Here is a 22,539-nt window from a genome sequence, read left to right on the forward strand (position 1 = left end):
CAAGTCTATCTCATTCCACTTACGTATTCCACCTTGGGATGCATCATTAACCATGTCAAATTTGTGAAGCTAGCTGCATCTCTGTAGGGAAATTCTTCCTGACCACGAGCACAGTGCTAGTGCTGTTGCTTGAGTTTGCCAGACTCCTATTAATTTCTTTTTAAAAATTTATTTAATTTTTAAAGAGAGTGAGAGTGAAAATGAGAGAAAGAGAGAGGGAGAGAGAGAGAGAGAGAGAATGTTTCATCTGCTGGTTCACTTTCCAGATGATCACAATGGCAAGAGCTGGGCCAGGCTGAAGCCAGGAGCCAAGAACCTCATCCCAGTCTCCATTGTGGGTGGAAGGTTCCAAACACTTCAGTCATCTTCCCCTGCTTTTCCCATCCCTTTAATAGAGAGCTGGATCTTAGGTGGAACAGCTGAGGTATGAACAAGTGCCCATATGGGATGATGGGTTTTGCAGGAGGTGGCTTTACCTGCATGCCACAACATATGCTTTCCACTCACTTTCCTAATTACCTAAATTTCACCTCAAAAAAAGCAGCAAAAATTTTGGTGCTGTGGTGCAGTGTGCTAAGTCTCCACTTGTGACACTAGCATCTCAGCTGTTCTAATCCCAGCTATGCCTCTTCTGATCCACCTCTCAAGTACTTGGGCCCCTGCAACTGTGTGGGAGACCTTGAAGAAGCTCCTGGCTCCTGGCTTCAAATGTTCCAGCTCCAGCTGTTGTGGCCTTTGAGGAGTGAACCAGTGATTGGAAGACTTCTCTCTCTCCCTCTCTCTGTAACTCTGTCTCTAAAATAAAAAAAAATCAATCTTTAAAAATAAGAACTTTAATTATTTAGAATGTTTATTTGCAATGCTGGGAGACACAGAGACATATAGATATAGTGAAATTCTATAAATTCTAGTTATTATATCAAAAGTGGCATATACATGCATACCTAAATTTGCCCATATATTGTTTTCTGTGAGGTTAATAATTTGCATTTTTGCATTTGGGTCTATGGACAATTTAAGTTATTTTTGTGAAATATATGAAAAGATTTTCATTATATCATATTAGGTGTCCAATTTTTGTAGCACTAATTGTTGTCTCAGTTACATTGTTTTTACACCTTTGCCAGTGATCTTGTATTGTACTCATAATGGACTCTTTCTGGACTCTGTTGTGTATTTATCTGCTTACAATTCTTTTACCAATTCTGTACTTTCTTGGTTAACTTCTTAGTAAGTATTGAAGTTGTGCAGTGCTGATCTTCCAAGTATATTCTTTTTCAGTGATGAATTGGTTACTCTGTGACTTTTGATTTTCCACATTAACTTTAGAGTCAGATATTATGTATAGTCAAAAAGTAACTTTCCATATTGTAATTGGGATTATGTTCAGTCCAAATATCAATTGGAGAAGGACTGATGATCTTGGTCGTACTGGGTCTTCTCACCCATTACCATGGAATGCATCTCCAACTACTTAATTCTTCTTTGATACCTTTCCACAAAGGTTTTCTCATATAAATGTATTACATATTTTGTTATACTCTGTCAGCATTTACATAATTTTTAGAATTACACAAAGATATATCTTTGGGGATAATGTAAATGTAATGTGTTTTAAAATTCATCCAGTTTATTGTTGACATGTAAGAAAGCAACTGATCTCAAGCGTATGTAATCTTGGTATGATTTATCATTGGTTTCATAGTAATTTAGTTGGTCCTTTTATATTTGCCAATATAAGCAATTATGTCCTCTCTGTACTATTTTTCTCCTTGAGATATATGCCTCTTATTTTCATATCTTATTGTATTAGGTAATGAATATAGTAGGATGTTAAAAAGCAGTAGTGAGAAGGCACAGGTTTGTCTTGTTCCTGTTCGTGGTAAAATTTAGAACTTACTCGTCTATTCTAGTTTGCTGGAAATTTTCATTTTTTATTCATCTTCTTATTTCCTAATCGGTGGTATTTGATTTTTCCAAGTTTTTTGTTGGAGTTGTTGACACATTGAGTTTATTTACTGTTGTATTGAATTGACAAAACTATGTTTCTCTTTTTGTTATAGTAATTGACCAAATTATGAACTTTTTTTCAGGGGGAAACACACAAATTTATTATGTGTTTAACAAAGTTAGCTACACATTGAATATGGACTCTAAGAGCTGCAAGATTGCTACACCATATATGGAGCTAAACAAAGAGATTGGGCTTGAGCTCTGAGAGGAAAGGAAGTGACTCAGGCCATGGCAGGTTGCAGGAAGGATGTGCAGTTAAGACGGGCTATCTTGTTACACAATACAAATCTCCCAGGTAGCAGTCAGCTGTGGGGATCTGTCTGGGCAAGAGTCAGACCTATTAATCTTTCCTTCCTGTGAAAAATCTTTCCTCAGCATAGAGGGGGATATCAGATGGAAAAGCCTCTGCCTGTCCCCCTATTGTTACTAATACGGATTTATTTTTACAGGACAGCTTTCAGAGCCATTCCTGTGTTGACAGAGGTCTGTACTTTCTCTGAATAATCACCTCAAAATGTGCCACAAATATGTTTTGGGGCGGAATTTTTTGGGGTGCCACAGTAGCCATGTCAGAAGTTGCCCACAGCTAGAGTATATCAAAATTTCATACAGAGTTTTTAAAACTGTATGCAGGCCACAGCGTGCCAGCCACAGCGGCCATTGGAGGGTGAACCAATGGAAAAAGGAAGACCTTTCTCTCTGTCTCTCTCACTGTCCACTCTGCTGGTCAAAAAAAAAAAAAAAACTGTATGCAAAATGTTATACAGAGTTAAAAATAGAGTAAGACTTTTCTGTTTAGTGAAACCCTGAAAGAAAGCTCAAAATTTTTGACAGCCATTAGAAACAAAGGTAATGCCTTGGTAGGGGACCCCGACTCTCCATGCAGATTTCAGCAGCATCTGTGCCTTTAGTTGGCATGGGGTATGGGGACTACCTGAAGCTCCCAGGCCACTCAAATTATGAACTTTTATTATTTTGCAATTGAATATCTACAGTATCAATTGCATATGAAATATCACCATCTTCATACCTTTTGGATTCATTTAAGAATATTATGTTGTTTATCAGTATCTATGTTCTTTTTTTTTTTTTTTTTTATTTTTGACAGGCAGAGTGGACAGTGAGAGAGAGAGACAGAGAGAGAAAGGTCTTCCTTTGCCGTTGGTTCACCCTCCAATGGCCGCCGCTGCAGCCGGCGCACCACGCTGATCCGATGGCAGGAGCCAGGAGCCACGTGCTTTTCCTGGTCTCCCATGGGGTGCAGGGCCCAAGCACCTGGGCCATCCTCCACTGCACTCCCTGGCCATAGCAGAGAGCTGGCCTGGAAGAGGGGCAACCGGGACAGAATCCGGTGCCCCAACCGGGACTAGAACCCGGTGTGCCGGCGCCGCAAGGTGGAGGATTAGCCTATTGAGCCACGGCGCCGGCTAGTATCTATGTTCTTGAGAGATATTGCTCTGTAGTTCCATTTGCTGTATTCTTGCTGTACGGTTTTCATGGTAGTGGAATGCTAGTTTCTTACCATGTAATCAAACTCTTTTCCAGAAAAGTATTAAAAAGTTGGTAAAAATTCCCCTTAACTATTTTATAGAATATTCCAGCAAACCCCTCAGTAGTCTGCTGCTTTCTACTTTGGAATGTTATCAGATGTAGGCTCAATTTCTGTTTTCAAATAAACAAAGTTATTTATTTATTCACAAATAAATCAATTTATTACAGAAATCTCACATCTTCTTGTTTACTCCCCAAGTGACCAAAACAGCTGAAACTGGGCCAGGATAAAGCCAAGAGTCATAAATACCACCCAAGTCTCCTTTGTGGATGGAAAGAACCTAATGACTTGAGTATTTTGAGTGTTACCTACAAGATTGCACATTTGCAGGGAGCCAGGAGTTGGAGTATAGCCAAGACCTGAAACCCTGGCCCTCTGATATAGGATGTAAGCACCTTACAGAGCATCTTAACCAGTGCAAAAAAGAAAAAGCACTTGATCCAATTCTTTTGCAATATATTCCCTATAAAGAATGTCTATTTCTTCTGGCATGATTTGAGACAGACTCTTCCTTTCCAGGAATTTGTCCATTTCTCCTAGGTTCCAAATACAATATTTTAAAGGACAATTTAAAAACCATTAATCCAGCATTTTATACAGGTTCAGTGAATAGTCTGGTCAGTGATAGTCCATCATTACCAAAGGAAACAACCAGTTTTCTTTGACTACTCTCTGTACATTTGTTCTAATAAGTAGTCCAGATCTTGACTTGTCACCTTGAACTTGTCTAGTCTTGGTTTTCAGGTTTTCTAGATTAGGTCTCTATGAATGTCATGATTTTCTTAAGTATGCCTAACTTTGAAGACTTGAACATCCAAATATTTTGTTACTTTTACATCATACCAAGTCTTTTTAAAAGTTTTTTGGGTAGGTCAATGTCTAAACTAAGTCTTACTGTACTGTGGATTTCATGTGGTTAATATACAATCTTCTGATATCTTATTTAGATGCCTTTGATAATAATATGCTAACAAAATCTTCATTGTGATAGACCTGGATAATTTGCAAACTGAATAGCCTTTCCATTCCCATCTCAAAAGCACATTATCTACATTGAGCCTCATGTAATCTAACTTGTTCTGTTCCCAGCCATCCCTTGCTCATGCAATTGTGAGGAGTGTATCCAGCTCTCAACCTTTCATCTTTGAACCTTCCTACTCCTTATTTCCTTCCCTAGAGATATTAGACCTACATTAGCTGACCCCAGATATGATAGTGATAGGCTCTTTCTGGAATCCAACCAATTGTGCAGTAGGAAGCTAATTTTCCAAGAAAGGGACAAAACAGCTATAATGCTTGATTGTGAAACATTCTTTTCTTGGTTGCCTTACTATTGTATTTGTTAGTGAAATGATGCCATTTTCCGAAACCCAGCCTGGTTTACTAGATGCCAAGTGACCAAATAGCCCAATCACAAGTATCAGCTCCACCCCCACCCTAATGGGATTTTCTGTTCCCACTTCCTTACCTCTGAAAAGCTGTATAAGACCTGTTCTCCCATTACAAGCTGTTGTTCTCTCTGTGCATGGGAAGGCAGCCTGTTGGGTTTCCCCCACCCAACAATAAACCTTTTCTCTTACTCCAAGCATTTGGTGTGTTTTGTGGCGGCCTTTCCTTTCAGTATTCCTTGCTGTCTTACTGTTGTTATGCCAGGAGATTCAAACTAAGCACTGAATACAAAATTATTTGATTTCTACATAAAGATTTCTGAACCATTGCAAATATAACCTGATGATGTATCATATGAGAAAATATGTACTTTGGCAACTTTATTTTGATACAATTTTAATATTTTTAAATCTGTGAGTTTTATCTTTTTTAAATGTTGAAGAATTCACAGAAACTGGATGGTTTCCAGGTTGGGGGGTTAGTTGTCTCTGTGTATGCTTTAATATTCTTTAGATTTTGAATTTCATGCCTTCTGAATTCCTCAAAGAGAAATAAAATCTAATTGTTAAATGAAAAAATGAGATGCTGCAGGTGTGGACTGAATGTTTGTGCCCTCCAAAAATTCATATGTTGAATCTGTGTCCTGAAAAGTTAAATGGATGTCCCCATGCTATGGTTTGCAGTTTGCCCTCCAGAGATTCATGTGCTGGAAATATAGATTTCAGTGTGTCATTGTTCAGGTGGTGCAAGCTTTAATATATGGGGCCTAATGGAAGATGAATAAGTCATTGGGGTAATCACCCTCAAAAGTTGTTAATGTGTTTCTCATGGGATCCATTTATTTCCTTGCAGAGTGTGTTATAAAGAGAGCATGTCTGACTCCTACATCCCTGTGGCTTCCTATGTCACCCTGTGATCTCTTCTGTATATATCCCTACCATTGTGATGCTATCACCATGAGGCCCTCACCAGAGGCAAACATATGGGGCTGTCTGAACTTGAACATTAATCCTCTCAAACTGTCAGCCAAATAAACCTTTTTCTTTATAAATCATTAAGTTTTAACATTATGTTATGTCAATGGACAATGAACTAATACCCCCTCAACAGTGTGCCTGCTCTTTTAAAAAAATATTTATTTATTTGAAATTCAGAGTCACACAGAGACAGGAGAAGCAGAGAGAGAGAGAGAGAGAGAGAGAGAGAGAGAGAGAGAGAGAGAGAGAGAGAGTATTCCATCTGATGGTTCACTCCCCAGTTGGCCTCAGTGGCCAGAGCTGGGCCAATCCAAAGCCAGAAGCCAGGAACCTTCTCCTGGTCTCCCACATGGGTGCAGGGGCCCAAGGACTTGGGCCATCTTCTATTGCTATCCCAGGCCACAGCAGAGAGCTGGATCAGAAGTGGAGTAGCTGGGTTTCAAACTGGTGCCCGTATGGGATACTGGCACTTCAGGCTGGGCATTAACCTGCTGAGCCACAGAGCCAGCCCCGGTATGCCTGCTCTTGACTTGCTTCCATTGCTTTCTTTTAGATTTCCCCAAAAAACCAATCCCTCTGGGCTTCTCAAGAATTTGTTCCTGAATTGACTGTTGCCTTCCCATGCCAGCACCCCCATTCCCAGATTTTTCCAGCATCTGCTATCTTAAAAACAAAATTCCTCCCACCACCCCATTGTGCTCCCAGCTCTCAAACCCCATTTCCTGCTCCCTTCACAGCTAATCTTTCTGAAAGAGTTTTCAGTTTACCTGTCTCTCACATTCTTAACTCTAAATATCTTTTGCTGTGCTAACTCAACTGCCATTCCCACCACTCAATAAAATTTCACTGGCCAGGGTCACCAATGACCTCACATGACTTAATAATCCACAACCTTCTCAGGTACATTGGGGAATTTCATTTCCTTTTCTCCCAACAAAAACTGAATTTCAAGCAAACAGATTCACTGAAAAACTCCCTCTTGGTATCCTAGGCTGGAACCTTTAGAGAGACCATCTTGTGCACAGTGCAATTTGTAGTAAAGAGCCTGAGGTGTGGACCACTATCAGGTAGCCAGAAGGATAGAGTCCCAGCCCCACAGGCCATGCAGCATACTGGAATGGGAACATCTAAGCCACAGAAACTAAAACTCTGGTGCCCATAAGAACAAGAATGCCACAGAAGAGTGATGATATGCCATGATATTCCTTCATCCATTCTTATTTCTTGTACCCATGCCTTCTACATAATAAGTTGTCAATAACTTGTAAGTCCATTAATTTCAAAGATAGAGAGTGAGCCACATGATGATGTCACCTTTAAGTCTCACAGCATCATGTCATCTGAATTCCTATTCTTGCCCTATCAGGATGATGAATTCTGAGTAGTGGCATATAAGACAGAAACAGTGCATGTCATTATTTAGTCCCTAGCCTTAGCATATTTGAAGTAAAATGAGATTTTTATTCCTAGGGAATTGGATATATAATCTCATTGTGTAAATAATCTCATGTGTGGTGATCAAAACTCAGTAATTCTTCAAATAGAAGTGATGACTGAAGACCTGCAGGGAGAAAAGGCAAACTTGGATTTAAGATATATACATAGATTTCAATCCATTTAATCAATTTTCAATCAACTAACTACATGGTCACCTCATGAATAGGAAATCAGAGAGTTATTGTTAATCCCTTTAGATGGTAGATTACCCAAAAAACAGTGGCAACACCTGGATCAGCATTATTGAGTGGTAGTCCAGGCTAACAGGTTTATGTTCAAGTCTACAATCACTTTCTGCTTTGGCCACCATGGTCACTGTATTTGTGTATCCACTGTGTAATAAATGCAATAAATGGCAGTGTCAGAGACCTATTGAAATCAATGGCCCACATCATTCTGTCTATGCAGAAGCTTACTGGCTCTGCCTTCATAGTTGCTGTCTATTCATTATTAGTTAGCAATATAACGTTCACACATTATAGCCACTCTAATAGGCACATTTCATGCCTCCTACTCAAAACTCCCTGTGGCCGGCGCCGCGGCTCACTAGGCTAATCCTCCGCCTTGCGGCACCAGCACACCAGGTTCTAGTCCTGGTTAGGGTGCCAGATTCTGTCCAGGTTGCCCCTCTTCCAGGCCAGCTCTCTGCTGTGGCCAGGGAGTGCAGTGGGGGATGGCCCAAGTCCTTGGGCCCTGCACCCCATGGGAGACCAGGATAGGTACCTGGCTCCTGCCATCGGATCAGCGCGGTGTGCCAGCCACGGTGGCCATTGGAGGGTGAACCAATGGCAAAGGAAGACCATTCTCTCTGTCTCTCTCTCTCACTGTCCACTCTATAGCTGGAAGATCTTTTTACCAATTAAAATAGTTCGAGGAGTGCAAACTGTGCTGCCTCTTGAAAGCCTACTGTCAGCCTTCTTTCCTGGTAGGAACTGAAGTCCATCCCAAAAAGGAGACTTTTTTTATAAGAATGGGTCCCGGCATACTTCAGATCACTGCATCCCAACATAATTACTTATATGAAAGTCTTGAATCTTGGTACAGTTTACCTCTCATATTCTTAGATAAGTTTTAATAAGGTTTGCAATGTATTATTTAGATTTGCTCAATTGGTTTAACTCACATGGTGGCAGCGATTGAGTGTAATGCTGTGTTTTGTACAATAACAGAAAACAAATGTTTTCTCATGAGCTAAAAGAGAATGACAAGCTGAGGTTCTGATAACACAAAAGGATTATGGAATGGGCAGTGATACACAGTAGTTACAAATTCTATCACAACTGAGATTTTTATGAAGATTTCTTTTGTTGTTGTTGTCGTTTTGTTTTAAGGGAAAGGGTTTATTGTGGGAATCCCAGCAGACCTGATGGAAGGGGCAAAGAAGGAAAAGAGGGAGAAGGAGAGTGTAAGAGAGATATCAAGAGATAGAGTGAGAGAGAGAGATTAGGAGATGGAGAGAAAGAGAGATGTATTCAGAAACAGGTCCACTTAAAACCTTACTTGGGGTTGGGCAGGGTAGTATGAGCAGCAAATCCCATTAGGATGGGGGGTGGAGCTGACACTGGTGGTTGGCCCATGGGGTCACCTGGCTTCCAGCCATGGCAGTGGGGGCTAGAGCCTAGTGTGGTGGTCTTTGAATATTACTTCATTATTTTGTTATAAATGTGTTTATGTAAATATTTCTGTGCTTTAAATACTGCTCCCTTTTATCATGTTTTCATATAACAGTTTGCCTCATAGTCTTTAAGTATTTTTAACTTTAAATCCTAAAAATTTTAGCTACAAGATATCAAGAAGGGTGACTGTTTATGCAAGGAATGTGCATGCTCTTTGAGGGAGTTGTGCATTTTTGGTTCTAAGTATTTTTGTATTATTTGACATGGAAGTAGAACTGTTATTTCTTTGGGGATTACATTTGTTTTAAGGAGATGTTTTGGATTCAGAATTGATAAGGATCCTATTGTAAATATTAACTCAACTCAGTCAATTTAGTTGGGCTGTTGTAATGAGTTTGACCAAACATTGTTATTGGTTGCTGTGTAGACATATTATACATGTGATTAACATCTACCATCATCTAAAGAAAAGATATTATATATATATGTGTGTGTGTGTGTGTGTATGTGTATATATATGCAAATTCCTCTATTAAGAACCCAGACTGATAGAGTAAGCCAATACAGGTAAGAAAATATAAGCTTAAATTAGTAATATGCAAATCTACTTGTGTTCTGAGAAATGGAATGTGAGTGTAATTAGAAAGCTTATGGGTATAATTAGAAAACCTACACTTAAGAATGAGTTTATTATTAAATTAATTAAATATTTGTACTCTGTATAATGTCAATACATTTTTAATGGTGCATTCTAGCTTGTTGCTAGAGCAGTGCTTTTCAAACCATCTGTAGGAAAGGACCAAGATTTTCCCATCCCATGGTAAATTGATATTTTGTAAAATAAAATAAAATGAATAATAATTACTATAAAAGTGAAATTCTGGGAGGACAGGAAATGTGTAATCTTGCTTTTTCATTTTAAATTAGTTGCTCCACAAAATTAACAATTGCTTCTCATGACAATTACCATGTTTTTAAAACACCTGCGACCTTTATATTTTGTTGCTGTCTTTGAATATATTACTACCACAAATACAGATTTAATGTAATTTGAATGTTCTATTTTTAGGTAATTTCTCTTTTCTCCTGTCTCATTATCATTGTTTCAAACAAAATACTTACTCCTTGTCACAGTAATGCCAGCATATTGCTTTTCACTTCATAATATTTGCAGCATTTTAGAATTTTTTTGATCCTTGACTTTCTGCATTCCATCTGCATATATCTTTAATATCCTAGTTTAAGTCAGTATTTTCCTGGTGAAATGGAGGCCATCTTGCTAGGGTTTACATTGTGAGGTCATCAGCTTCTTTAAAGTTCTGTAAGTTGTCTTGGCAACTTTCAAGTACACAGTTTCTCAGAGACATCTTAGGATGGGGTAATCATTCACCTCTTCCAGGTAATATATCATGTATATTTATGGATGTTTCTGGGACTGTAAATTTCCCTTTAATTGGGAAAACTAAAGTAGTTGAAGACTGTTATGGTAAGTGTCATTGTCTTTGATTTTCTTTTTCTTGAGTCTTTACTTTCCTTTTTAATATGTTGTAATAGTCAATTAATCACCAATTAATAAAATTTCTCTTTTATCCCACTGAATTAATCATTTCTACTCACATAATAAATATATTTCAATTAATAAAACATCCAACTTTTATGTTTCATCTTTCAGATTACCATTACCCCTGTGTGTGTTTTAATATCCTAGTCTAAGTTTATCCTTCCTTATGAACCTGTAAACAAATTAAATTTTGACTCTGAAGTCATGAACTCCAGCAAAATTATTTAAGCTCTACTGAAAATTGTTATGCACATATATTTTGAGAAATCTTGGCATCCCTGAAAATTCACACTTTCCAGGTAATCCATTTTAGAACCATCTTATTTTATTTTCTTTTTAAAATATTTATTTATTTGAAGAGATACACAGAGAGGAGAGAAAGAAATCTACCATCTTCTAGTTTACTCCACAGATTTTTCTTTTTTTTGTCTTTTTTTTAACTTTTATTTAATGAATATAAATTTCCAAAGTACAGAATATGGATTACAATGGTTTCCCCCCCATAACGTCCCTCCAACCCACAACCCTCCCCTTATACACTCCCTCTCCCCTTCCATTCACTTCAAGATTCATTTTCCATTCTCTTTATATACAGAAGATCAGTTTAGCATACATTAAGTAAAGATTTCAACAGTTTGCACCCCCATAGAAACACAAAGTGAAAAATACTGTTTGAGTACTAGTTATAGCATTAAATCTCAATGTACAGCACACTAAGGACAAAGATCCTACATGAGGAGTAAGTGCACAGTGACTCCCGTTGTTGACTTAACAAATTGACACTCTTGTTTATGGCCTCAGTAATCACCCTAGGCTCTTGTCATGAGCTGCCAAGGCTATGGAAGCCCTCTGAGTTCACAGACTCTGATCATATGTAGACAAGGCCATGGTCAAAGTGGAAGTTCTCTCCTACCTTCAGAGAAAGGCACCTCCTTCTTTGATGACCCATTCTTTCCACTGGGATCTCACTCGTGGAGATCTTTCATTTAGGTTTTTTTTTTTTTTCCCCCAGAGTGTCTTGGCTTTCCATGCCTGAAATACTCTCATGGGCATTTCAGCCAGATCCGCATGCCTTAAGGGCTGATTATGAGGCCAGAGTGCTGTTGGACATTTGCCATTCTATGAGTCTGCTGTGTATCTCACTTCCCATGTTGGATCATTCTCTCCCTTTTTGATTCTATCAGCTAGTATTTGCAGACACTATTCTTGTTTATGTGATCCCTTTGGTTCTTAGTCCTATCATTATGATCAATTGTGAACAGAAATGGATCACTGGGACTAGTGAGATGGCATTGGTACATGCCACCTCGATGGGATTGAATTCGAATCCCCTGGTATGTTTCTAACTCTACCGTTTGAGGTAAGTCAGCTTGAGCATGTCCCGAATTGCACATCTCTTCCCTCTCTTATTCCCACTCTTACATTTAACAGCAATCACTTTTCAGTTAAGTTTCAGCACTTAAGAAGAATTGTGTATTGATTACAGTATTCAACCAAAAGTATTAAGTAGAACAAACAAAAAAATACTAAGAGGGATAACATATTAAGCTGCTCATCAACAGTCAGGGTGAGGGCAAGTCACCGTTTCTCATAGTGTTCATTTCACTTTCACAGGTTTCCTATTTGGTGCTCAGTTAGTTGTCACCTGTCAAGGAGAACAAGTGGTATTTGTCCCTTTGGGATTGGCTTATTTCACTCAACATAATGTTTTCCAAATTCCTAACAGGGATCACTTTTCAGTTAAAATTTAAACACCTAAGAATAATTGTGTGTTAATTACAGAGTTCAACCAATGGTACTAGAACAAAAAAAATACTAAAATGGATAAAATATTACATTGTACATCAACCATCAGGACAAGAGCTGATCAGGTCACAGTTTCTCATAGTGTCCATTTCACTTCAACAAGTTTCCCCTTTGGTGCTCAGTTAGTTATCGCCAATCAGGGAGAACATATGATATTTGTCCCTTTTGGACTGGCTTAATTCACTCAGCATGATGTTTTCCAAATTCCTCCATCTTGTTGCAAATGACTGGGTTTTGTTGTTTTTGATTGCTGTATAGTATTCTATAGAGTACATGTCCCATAATTTCTCTATCCAGTCTACTGTTGATGGGCATTTGGGTTGGGTCCAGGTCTTAGCTATTGTGAATTGAGTTGCAATAAACATTAATGTGCAGACTGCTTTTTTGTTTGCCAATTTAATTTCCTTTGGGTAAATTCCAAGGAGTGGGATGGCTGGGTTGAATGGTAGGGTTATATTCAGGTTTCTGAGGAATCTCAAGACTGACTTCCATAGTGGCTTAACCAGTTTGCATTCCCACCAACAGTGGGTTAGTGTCCCTTTTTCCCCACATCCTCTCCAGCATCTATTGTTGGTAGATTTCTGAATGTGAGCCATTTCTAACTGGGGTGAGGTGGAACGTCATTGTGGTTTTGATTTGCATTTCCCTGATTGCTAGTGATCTTGAACATTTTTTCATGTGTCTGTTGGCCATTTGGATTTCCTCTTTTGAAAAATGTGTATTGAGGTCCTTGGCCAATCTCTTAAATGGGTTGTTTGTTTTGATCTTGTGGAGTTTCTTGATTTCTTACTCCACAGATTTTTCAATGGCTTGGGTGGATCTGGCTCAGCCAGGAACCAAGAGCCAGCAGCCAGGAGCCAGGAGTTTCTTCCCATTACCCACATGAGTTGCATGTGCCCAATCACTTGGGCTATCTTCCACTGCATAGTTCGGGCCATTAACAGGGAGCTGGATTGGAAGTGAACCAGCACAAATGTGGGATGATTGTTTCACAGATGGCAGTTTTATCTGCTGCACCAGGATGTTGACCCTCATGAACAATTTTTTAACTTACATGAAATGTATGGGACTCTATAATTACCATCAATGTATGAGTGTTACAGTAGAGCAGGTACAGCCACTGGCTTCATTGAATATTTTTCTGCTAACTTCTTTGAACTCTTTTGATTTCCATTTTGTATTTTTCATTCGTTTTCCTTTGTAGAGTAATTGTAGTCATATAGTTTCCAGCCAAACTTTTACCTACTCGTTCTATTATTTCTGTGAAATTACTCTTTCTTATAATATATTTGATTTTGTAACATCTCCAGCATCCTCCTTTAATTTTCTTGTCTGGTCTTGTAACTATCACCTATGTATATCTTAATAATCTATTCTATGCAAATCCTTCCACTGTGAACCTCAGGTCATTTTTCTTGGTGTTTTCATTATGAGGTTATCAACTGCCATAAAATTGTGTAAGTTGTTCTAGGAATTTTCATGGACACAGTTTTTCAGAGCCATTTCAGGAGAATCTGGACAATGCCTCCTACACAGCATCATATTTCTTGGTAATTGTGAATATTTATGGAATTGTGAGATTACCTTTGATTTTTTTGGAAATGTCAGTAGGTTCCTTCTAAATCCATATATCTTACCTGTGTTATTGTTCTAGCAGGTGATGTTTTCTTTGATTTATAGCTCATGGAAAATTTTTATTTGTTTTTCTTTTTACCTTAATTACAATAGTATATGTTTTAAATAGATTTTATATATTTGAAAGACAGAGTTACAATGAGAAAGGAAGAGAGAGAGTGAAAGTGAGAGATAGAGAGAGAGAGAGAAATCTTCCTTCGTGGTTCACTCCCAAAATACCCACAAAGTCTAAGACTGGGCCAGACTGAAGGCACAGTACAGAAGATTTTTCCAGGTATTTCACAGGGGTACAATGGATAAAGAATTGGTCTATCATCCAGTGCTTTCCCAGACACATTATCAGGGAGCTGGATCAGTGTGGAGCAGCCAGGACTCAAATTTGTATCCATATGGGATGCCAGCACTACAGACAGTTACCCTACCCACTTTGCCACAATATCAGCCTCAATAGTCTAGTTTTCAACAGTTTCTTTACATCCTTGTCATTCTATCATTGCTACTAAAATTATTTATTTATTCTCATAGTAATCATAATATACTTTATTTCAAAACATATTTTTTTGTTTTTGCATTTGAGTCTATAGCTAACACCTATCTCTCTCTTTTTTTTAAAGACTTTATTTATTTATTTGACAGGTAGAGTTACAGACAATTAGAGGGAGAGACAGAGAGAAAGGTCTTCCTTCTGTTGTTTCACTCCCCAGATGGCCACAATGGCAGGAGCTGCGCCAATCCAAAGCCAGGAGCCAGGTGTTTCTTCCTGGTCTCCCATGTGGGTGCAGGGGCCCAAGCACTTAGACCATCTTCTACTGCTTTCCCAGGGTATAGCAGAGAGCTTGATTGTAATAGGGGCTGCCAGGACTAGAACCTGCTCCCATATGGGATGCAGGTGCCTCAGGCAGAGGATTAACCTACTGTGCCATAGAGCTGGCCCCCTATATATTTCTTTAACTTGGTATTGTAAGCCAGCCTTAGCACTGTGAATGCATGGTCATCATGGTTGAATTTTTCTTTATGAGATCACCAGCTCCAAAAAATATTATAGTTTTTGTGGCAACCATCATGGACATGTATTTTCAGAGATGTCCTAGATTCATCTGATAATTCATTCTTGCAGTTAACAAATACCCTTAATGATTATTTGAGACTTTTCAATTGTTGAAAGTTTTGATGAATAGTTCTATATACATATTTCCTTTAAGAAAATTGTGGTTAGGAAAGAAAAAATAAGATTATTGTGGTAAGTTATATGGTCTTTGATTTCTCTTTTCTGAAATATATTTTTTGTTTTCCTTTTTTTAATGTACTTATAATAGTCTGTTTTAGAGTAATGTCATATTCTCTTTTCACACAATTATTGTTTAAACTAAAATTATTCATTTATTCTTACAGTAATTATAAATGAATTTTATTTCTTCTTAAATTTTTATTCATATAAAAAGAACAGATTTCATGAAGTTTATAGATACAATTCCAGGAAAATGACCACAATTTGCCCCCTCCCTCAATTCCCCCTCTGGCTTTCTTTTTTCTTTAATTTTTTGCAATAACAATTAAAATGTACTTTATAATCACAGATTTAATGCACCAGTAATGACAATGTTCAACAAGTAAAAAGTAGAAAAACCATTATTCCACAAGAAGATAGAGAAGGTCATAAACAATGAATATATCAAATGTCAATTTCATTTTTATGCATTTTGTTTGTTGTATTCTACATTAACTCCAACATATAAGAGAAAACATGCATTACCTTTTTTGTCACTGGCTTATTTCACTAAGCATAATGGACTCTAGTTGCATCCATTTTGTTGTAAAAGTTGGGATTGCATTCTTTTTTATGACTGAGTAGTACTCCATTGTGTATATATGCCCTATTTTTATTTCATAATATTTCTTTTTTAAAAAGATTTATTTCTTTATTTGAAAGGCAGAATTACAGAGAGGCAGGGAGAAGTCTTCCTTCTGCTGCTTAACTCCCCAGATGGCTGCAATGGCCGGAGTTGTGTCAATCTGAAGCCAGGAGCCAGGAGCTTCTTCCATGTCTCCAATGTGGGTGTAGGGGCCTAAGGACTTGGGCCATCTTCTACAGCTTTCTCAGGCTATAGCAGAGAGCTGTATTGGAAATGGGGCAGCTGGGACTCAAACCAGCACCCATATGGGATGCAGGCATTGAAGGCATTGTCTTTACTCACTGCGCCACAGCACCAGTCCCTCATAATATTTCTAACTCTTTAGTTTTGTCTTTGATATTATGTGTTTTATCTATGTATCACTAATAACCTTTTTCAATATGAGGTCATCATTTATATCAAAACTGTAAATTGTCCCTGCAATCTTCATTTACACAAATCTTAAAGCCATCTTAGGTCCCACCAGTTATTCACCTCTTCTTGATGACATTTTTTAAAAAAATGTTTTCTCAATTATTGGGGAACTTTGAATTTTCCTATGATTTTTAAACTACCCAATTGGGTAGTTTAAAAAACCCCTGTACCATCATCTTTCATTTATGATTATTCTCAAAGAAATGGGATTGTTTTACCTTCTCTTTATTTCCCATTTTAAATGTAATTTTAATTATGTATTTTTCAGCAACTGCCCTTACAATTGTTTGTCATTCTATTATTACTCTTACCAGATTACTCATTTATTCGCACATAATAATCCCTAAGTTATCATGCATACATATTTTCATAATAATCTTAAGCCTTCTGATAATTCACTGTTTTCAGTAATATATTTTTACTTGTTCTCAATATTTATAAGATTTTGCTTTCTAAGAGTTTCAACAGGAGGATTGTGCCGCATCTTCCTGAAGAAGGTTAAGGACAAAAAGATGCACCTGGAGTTTGCCTGGAGCCCTCTGCACATCTAAGCTCGGGTGGGATCTGGGGTCCTTCGCTGGAAGCCGCTCTTGCTGAATGCAAATAGAAACCAGGCCAGCTCTCCTCAGTGGACAGTTGGTTACCTAGCAGAGGTGTCTCCTACTGAAGGTATCCTTGGCGATACTCTAAGCCATAAAAAGACAACTTGCACCCGTTTGACATCTACCCTGTCAAGTGTCCATGATGCTGGGTCCCGAGGGAGGTAAAGGCTTTGTGGTCAAGCTCCGTGGCCTGCCCTGCTCCTGCTCTATTGAGGACGTGCAGAACTTCCTGTCCGACTGCATGATTCACGATGGGGCTGCAGGCGTTCATTTTATCTACACTAGAGAAGGCAGGCAGAGTGGTGAGGCATTTGTCGAACTTGAATCAGAAGATGATGTCAAAATGGCCCTGAAAAAAGACAGGTAAAGCATGGGGCACCGGTACATTGAGGTGTTCAAGTCTCACAGAACTGAGATGGATTGGGTGTTGAAGCACAGTGGTCCAAACAGTGCTGACACCACTAATGATGGCTTCGTGCGGCTTCGAGAACTCCCGTTTGGATGCACAAGGGAAGAAATTGTTCAGTTTTTCTCAGGGTTGGAAATCATGCCAAATGGGATCACTTTGCCTGTGGACCCTGAGGGCAAGATTACAGGGGAGGCCTTCGTGCAGTTTGCCTCTCAGGAGCTGGCAGAGAAGGCGCTAGGGAAGCACAAGGAGAGAATAGGGCACAGACATATTGAGGTATTTAAGAGCAGTCAGGAAGAAGTGAGGTCATACTCAGATCCTCCTCTGAAGTTCATGTCTGTTCAGCGACCCGGGCCCTATGACAGGCCTGGCACAGCCTGGAGGTATATTGGCATTGTGAAGCAGGCAGGCTTGGAGAGAATGTGGCCTGGCACCTACAGCGCTGGCTATGGGGGCTATGAGGAGTACAGTGGCCTCAGCGATGGCTATGGCTTCACCACTGATCTGTTCGGAAGAGACCTCAGCTACTGCCTCTCAGGAATGTACGACCACAGATATGGAGACAGCGAGTTCGCAGTGCAGAGCACCACCAGCCACTGCGTCCACATGAGAGGGCTACCATACAAAGCGACCGAGAACGACATCTACAACTTCTTCTCTCCACTTAACCCAGTGGGAGTCCATATTGAGATCTGCCCAGATGGAAGAGTGACGGGTGAAGCTGATGTGGAGTTTGCCACCCACGAAGAAGCTGTGGCAGTGATGTTGAAAGATAGGGCCAATATGCAGCACAGATACATAGAACTCTTCTTGAATTCCACCACAGGGGTCAGCAACGGGGCCTACAGCAGCCAGGTGATGGAGGGCATGGGGGTGTCCGTGGCTCAGGCCACCTACAGTGGCCTGGAGAGCCAGTCAGTGAGCGGTTGTTATGGCACTGGCTATAGTGGTCAGAATAGCATGGATGGAAATGATTAGTTTTGTGGAAGCATTTGAGTTAATTTCAATCAAATTTTCAGAGGCAGCCAGCAAGTAGTGAAAAAGCAGTGATTACCCTAGAGGAAGCTGTGGGACCCATTTTGCACCATGAGTTTGTGAAATCTGGATTAAAAAATTACCTCTTCAGTGTTTTCTCATGCAAACTTTTCTTCTAGCATGTGATATTGAGTAAAGGAAACTATTTTCTGCTTTTCTCGAGTAACATTTTAGTAGTATCCTTCTGAGTGATGTTATCTGAGTTAAAGTAGTTTAAGTATGCTAAATAGTGGATCTTTTACACCACACCACAGTGAACACCTTGGGGAGATGTACTTTTGTGGAAAACTCAAAGGTGCTAGAGCCCTAATTCAAAGAGAAACATTTCTCATGTTTGTTCATTCTAGTTTCTATTTTCATTTAAATCTTTTAGGTTAAGTTTAAGCTTTTTAAAAGTTAGTTTTGAGAATTGAGACACAATACTAATACTGTAGGAATTGGTGAGGCCTTGACTTAAAACTTTCTTTGTACTGTGATTTCCTTTGGGGTGTATTTTGCTAAGTGAAACTTTTAAATTTTTTGTTAACTAAATTTTTTTCTTAAAATAAAGACTTTTTCACAATGAAAAAAAAAAGAGTTTCAACAGAATATTTGTGTCATGTTTTATTTATTACTATTCAGGTAAATGGTGACATATATCATTGATTTATGTTTCCTGGAAAAGATTTCATTTGTTTTCCCCTTTTAATGCATGATGGACTGTTTTTAGCACCTTACCTGACATTGGTTTTGCACACCTCATTCCTTTTTTTTAAAGTTTTCTTTATTTAAAAATCAGAGCTATAGGGATGGGAGGTAGGAGGGGAAGGAAGAAGGGAGGAAGAGGAGAGAAAAGGGGAGAAAAAGAGAGGAAGAGAGGGGAGAGAGAGAGAGGAAAGAAGGAAAGAAAGAAGGAAAGGAAGGAAGGAAGGAAGGAAGGAAGGAAGGAAGGAAGGAAGGAAGGAAGGAAGGAAAGAAGGAAGGAAGGAAGGAAGGAAGGAAAGAAGGAAGGAAAGAAGGGAGGAAGGAAAGAAGGGAGGAAGGGAGGAAGGAAGGAAGGAAGGGAGAGACCATCCATCTGCTGTTTCACTTCTCAGATGGCTGCAACAGCTAATTCTGATCCAGGTTGAAGGCTAAGAATTTCATCTAGTTCTCCCACAAGGATGGCAAGGGTCTAAACCCTTAGGCCACCTTCCACTCCTTTTCTCAGGTCATTAGCAGAGAGTTAGGTCAGATGTGGGACATCTGCCCATACAGGATGCTGGCATCACAGGTAGTGTCTTGACTTATTAAACCATAAAGTTAGCCTCCACTCTTGTTAATAAATTGCATATTTTTCTCACAGTGATCACAATATTATTTTACTGCATTTGCATCTCTTTATCATTCTAGTTTATACCTTAGCATTATACGTATTACCTTTGTGTGTCATAGTATCTAGAAACCAGAGCACTCCATGTTATCTTGTTCATTGTGATTTTATCAATGCTGCGAAATTATAACTACCTCACAACCTTTATGTACACATTTTTTTCAGATAAATTTAATGTGATACCTGGCTGTTAACTCTTTATAGGTAGCATTTTGCAGATATTGTTGATATTTTGGAGGATCAAAATGTACCTCTTATTATTGAAAGTAACATAGTTCTACATAGTCAAGGCTTTTAGTTTTTTAAAGATTTATTTTAAGGGCAGAGTGGAAAAGAAAGATGGAGGAGGGAAATTCCATGTATTTGTGCACCCATCTAATTGCCACAGCAACTGGGACTGAGCCAGGCCTAAGCCAGGAGCCAGAAACCCCATCTGGAGCTTTGATGTGGATGGCAGGAAATGGATTATTTAGACCATAATCTTATGCCTCCAAGGTACATTAGCAGAAAGCTGGATCAGTAATGCAGAATAGATTGTACTTCTACCAGGCATCACAGTGATTGATAAGAGCAAGCCCATTGGCTTAATCCACTGTACCAGAACATCATCCCCCAGACATGCTTATTTTACTTATGTAAAATGGTATGATCTTTGGTATAAATATGTTGGATTTTCTAGCATTCATTTTTAGTGCAACAGTAACAATCTGTGCTTCTGTAACTGTATTAGATTATTTTTATTTCTCCTCCCAAGTTATTTTTCTTACATTGATAATAATTTGCTTTTCATAATTGCATGACTTTTTAAATTATAGCTATTATCAGGGCTGGTGCTGTGGCTCACTTGGTTAATCCTTCTCCTGAAGCTCCAGCATCCCATATGGGTGCTGGTTCTAGTCACGGTTGCTTCTCTTCCAATCTAGCTTTCTGCTGTGGCCTGGGAGGGCAGTGGAGGATGGCCTAAGTGGTTAGGCCCCTGAACCTACATGAGAGACCAGGAGGAAGTACCTGGCTCCTGGCTTCAGATCGGTGCAGTGCCAGCTTTAGCAGCCATTTGGGGAGTGAACAGAAGGAAGACCTTTCTTTCTGTCTCTCTCTCTCTGTCTATAACTCTACCTGTCAAATAAATTGTAAAAATTATATATATTATCAGTACATATTTTAATGTCTTAATCTGAGCAAGCCCAACACTATGTGTTTAGCTTGGTTAGCATTTTGTGAAGTCATCAACACACTCAAATTCTGTAGGTTTCTAGTTAACTCTCATGTACATAGTTTCTCACAGATATGTTAGTTCTAAATTTTGCCTTTGATTTTTAAAACTTCCACACTGTAATTCAAGATATGTGATCCTTTCCTATCATATATTATAGAACATGACATGATCTGTGTTATTTAAATTTTGGGATTTTTTCATAATTTCTGTTATTTATATAATTGTGTTGAACTATTTATCAGAAAGTTTCCTATGTTTACTTTTCACACCATTATTTCCCCTTTCAAATTACACATTACTTCACACAGTAACCATAACATATCTTATTTCATAGTGTGTGTTCATTTTTACTTGTGTCCGTAATCACAACATGTTTTTATAACACATTCATCACTTTTTATTTTTACTTTACTTTTTTAACCTGTTGTTATAACCTGTGTATCCCTAACATTCTAGTAAGCCAGTGGTGATACAGTGACTTTGTTTCAGACTTGCTTTGCATTTTCACTGCTCGAAGCTTTGTGAGTCCTCCTGGGAAATTCATGTGTATACAGGAGTCCTAGGCCAGGTGTATTTACTCTTCCTTTCTAATTGACACATTTTTACCTTTTCCAGATTTTTATCATTGGCATATGAAATTTTCCATCATTCATTCTAGGCACTGCTATATGTCCTGTAATATACCATGTAACTTGGAAAGATCTCATCATGATTTTAGGTACTCCATTTAAAAAATTTTTTACTTTTTTTATTTTAAAGATAGATTTAGATACATACAGACAGAGGGAGAGACAGAGAGAAAGATCTTTCATCTACTAGTTCACTCCCCAAGTCTTCACTATGGCTGGAGCAGAGCCTATTCAAAGCCAATAGCAAAGAACTTCTGTAGGTCCCCCAAACAGGTTCAGGGGCTTATGTTCTTGTCCCATTCTCTCTACTGCTTTCCCAGGCCATAACAGAAAGCTGGATTAGAAGACTAGCAGCCAGGACATGAACTAGGACACATCTGGGATGCTAGCACCACTGGCAGAGGCCTAGCCCACTACACTTCAGCTCCAGGCCCTAAGAAATACATTAAACTTTGTTGTAACAGACACTTTTTCACCAAATACCTTTATGCTTGCTAATTAATATTACTCCAACCAAGTTATTCAGTTTTACTTTCCATTTTAGAAAAATATTTTAGGAGCTGGTGCTGTGGCACAGTAGGTTAATGTTCTGGCCTGAAGTGCCAACATCCCATATATGTGCCGGTTCAAGTCCTGGCTGCACCACTACTGATCAAGCTCTCTGCTATGGCCTGGGAAAGCAGTAGAAAGTGGCTCAAGTCCTTGGGCCCCTGCACCTGTGTGGGAGACCCAGAAGAAGCTCCTGGCTCCTGGCTTCAGATTGACACAGCTCCAGCCATTGAAGCCACCTGGGGAGTGAACCAGTGGATGGAAGATCCCTCTCTCTCTCTCTCTCTCTCTCTCTGCCTCTCCTCTCTCTGTGTAACTCATAAACCATTTAAAAAAAGAGAGAGGGAGCCCCTGCACCCGAGGTTCAGGGCCCTG

The 22,539-nt window shown here is 38.9% G+C and overlaps 1 protein-coding gene across 1 annotated transcript; it reads left to right on the forward strand.

Moving 5' to 3' along the window:
• The first annotated feature begins 17,099 nt into the window (after positions 1–17,099).
• Positions 17,100–18,362, forward strand: LOC149119313 (heterogeneous nuclear ribonucleoprotein F-like). Its single transcript, XM_089325165.1, has one exon. It carries the CDS (start codon positions 17,346–17,348, stop codon positions 18,360–18,362), a length of 1,017 nt encoding a protein of 338 aa, XP_089181291.1. The 5' UTR covers positions 17,100–17,345.
• The last annotated feature ends 4,177 nt before the right edge of the window (positions 18,363–22,539 follow it).

Source organism: Oryctolagus cuniculus, chromosome Y (assembly GCF_051225735.1).
Source record: "Oryctolagus cuniculus isolate XC-2025 breed Fujian yellow rabbit chromosome Y, ASM5122573v1, whole genome shotgun sequence".
Classification (NCBI taxonomy): Eukaryota; Metazoa; Chordata; class Mammalia; order Lagomorpha; family Leporidae; genus Oryctolagus; species Oryctolagus cuniculus.

Coding starts and splice junctions, on each gene's coding strand:
- LOC149119313 (XM_089325165.1), top strand. CDS start 17,346: ATGGGGCACCGGTACATTGAGGTGTTCAAGTCTCACAGAACTGAGATG.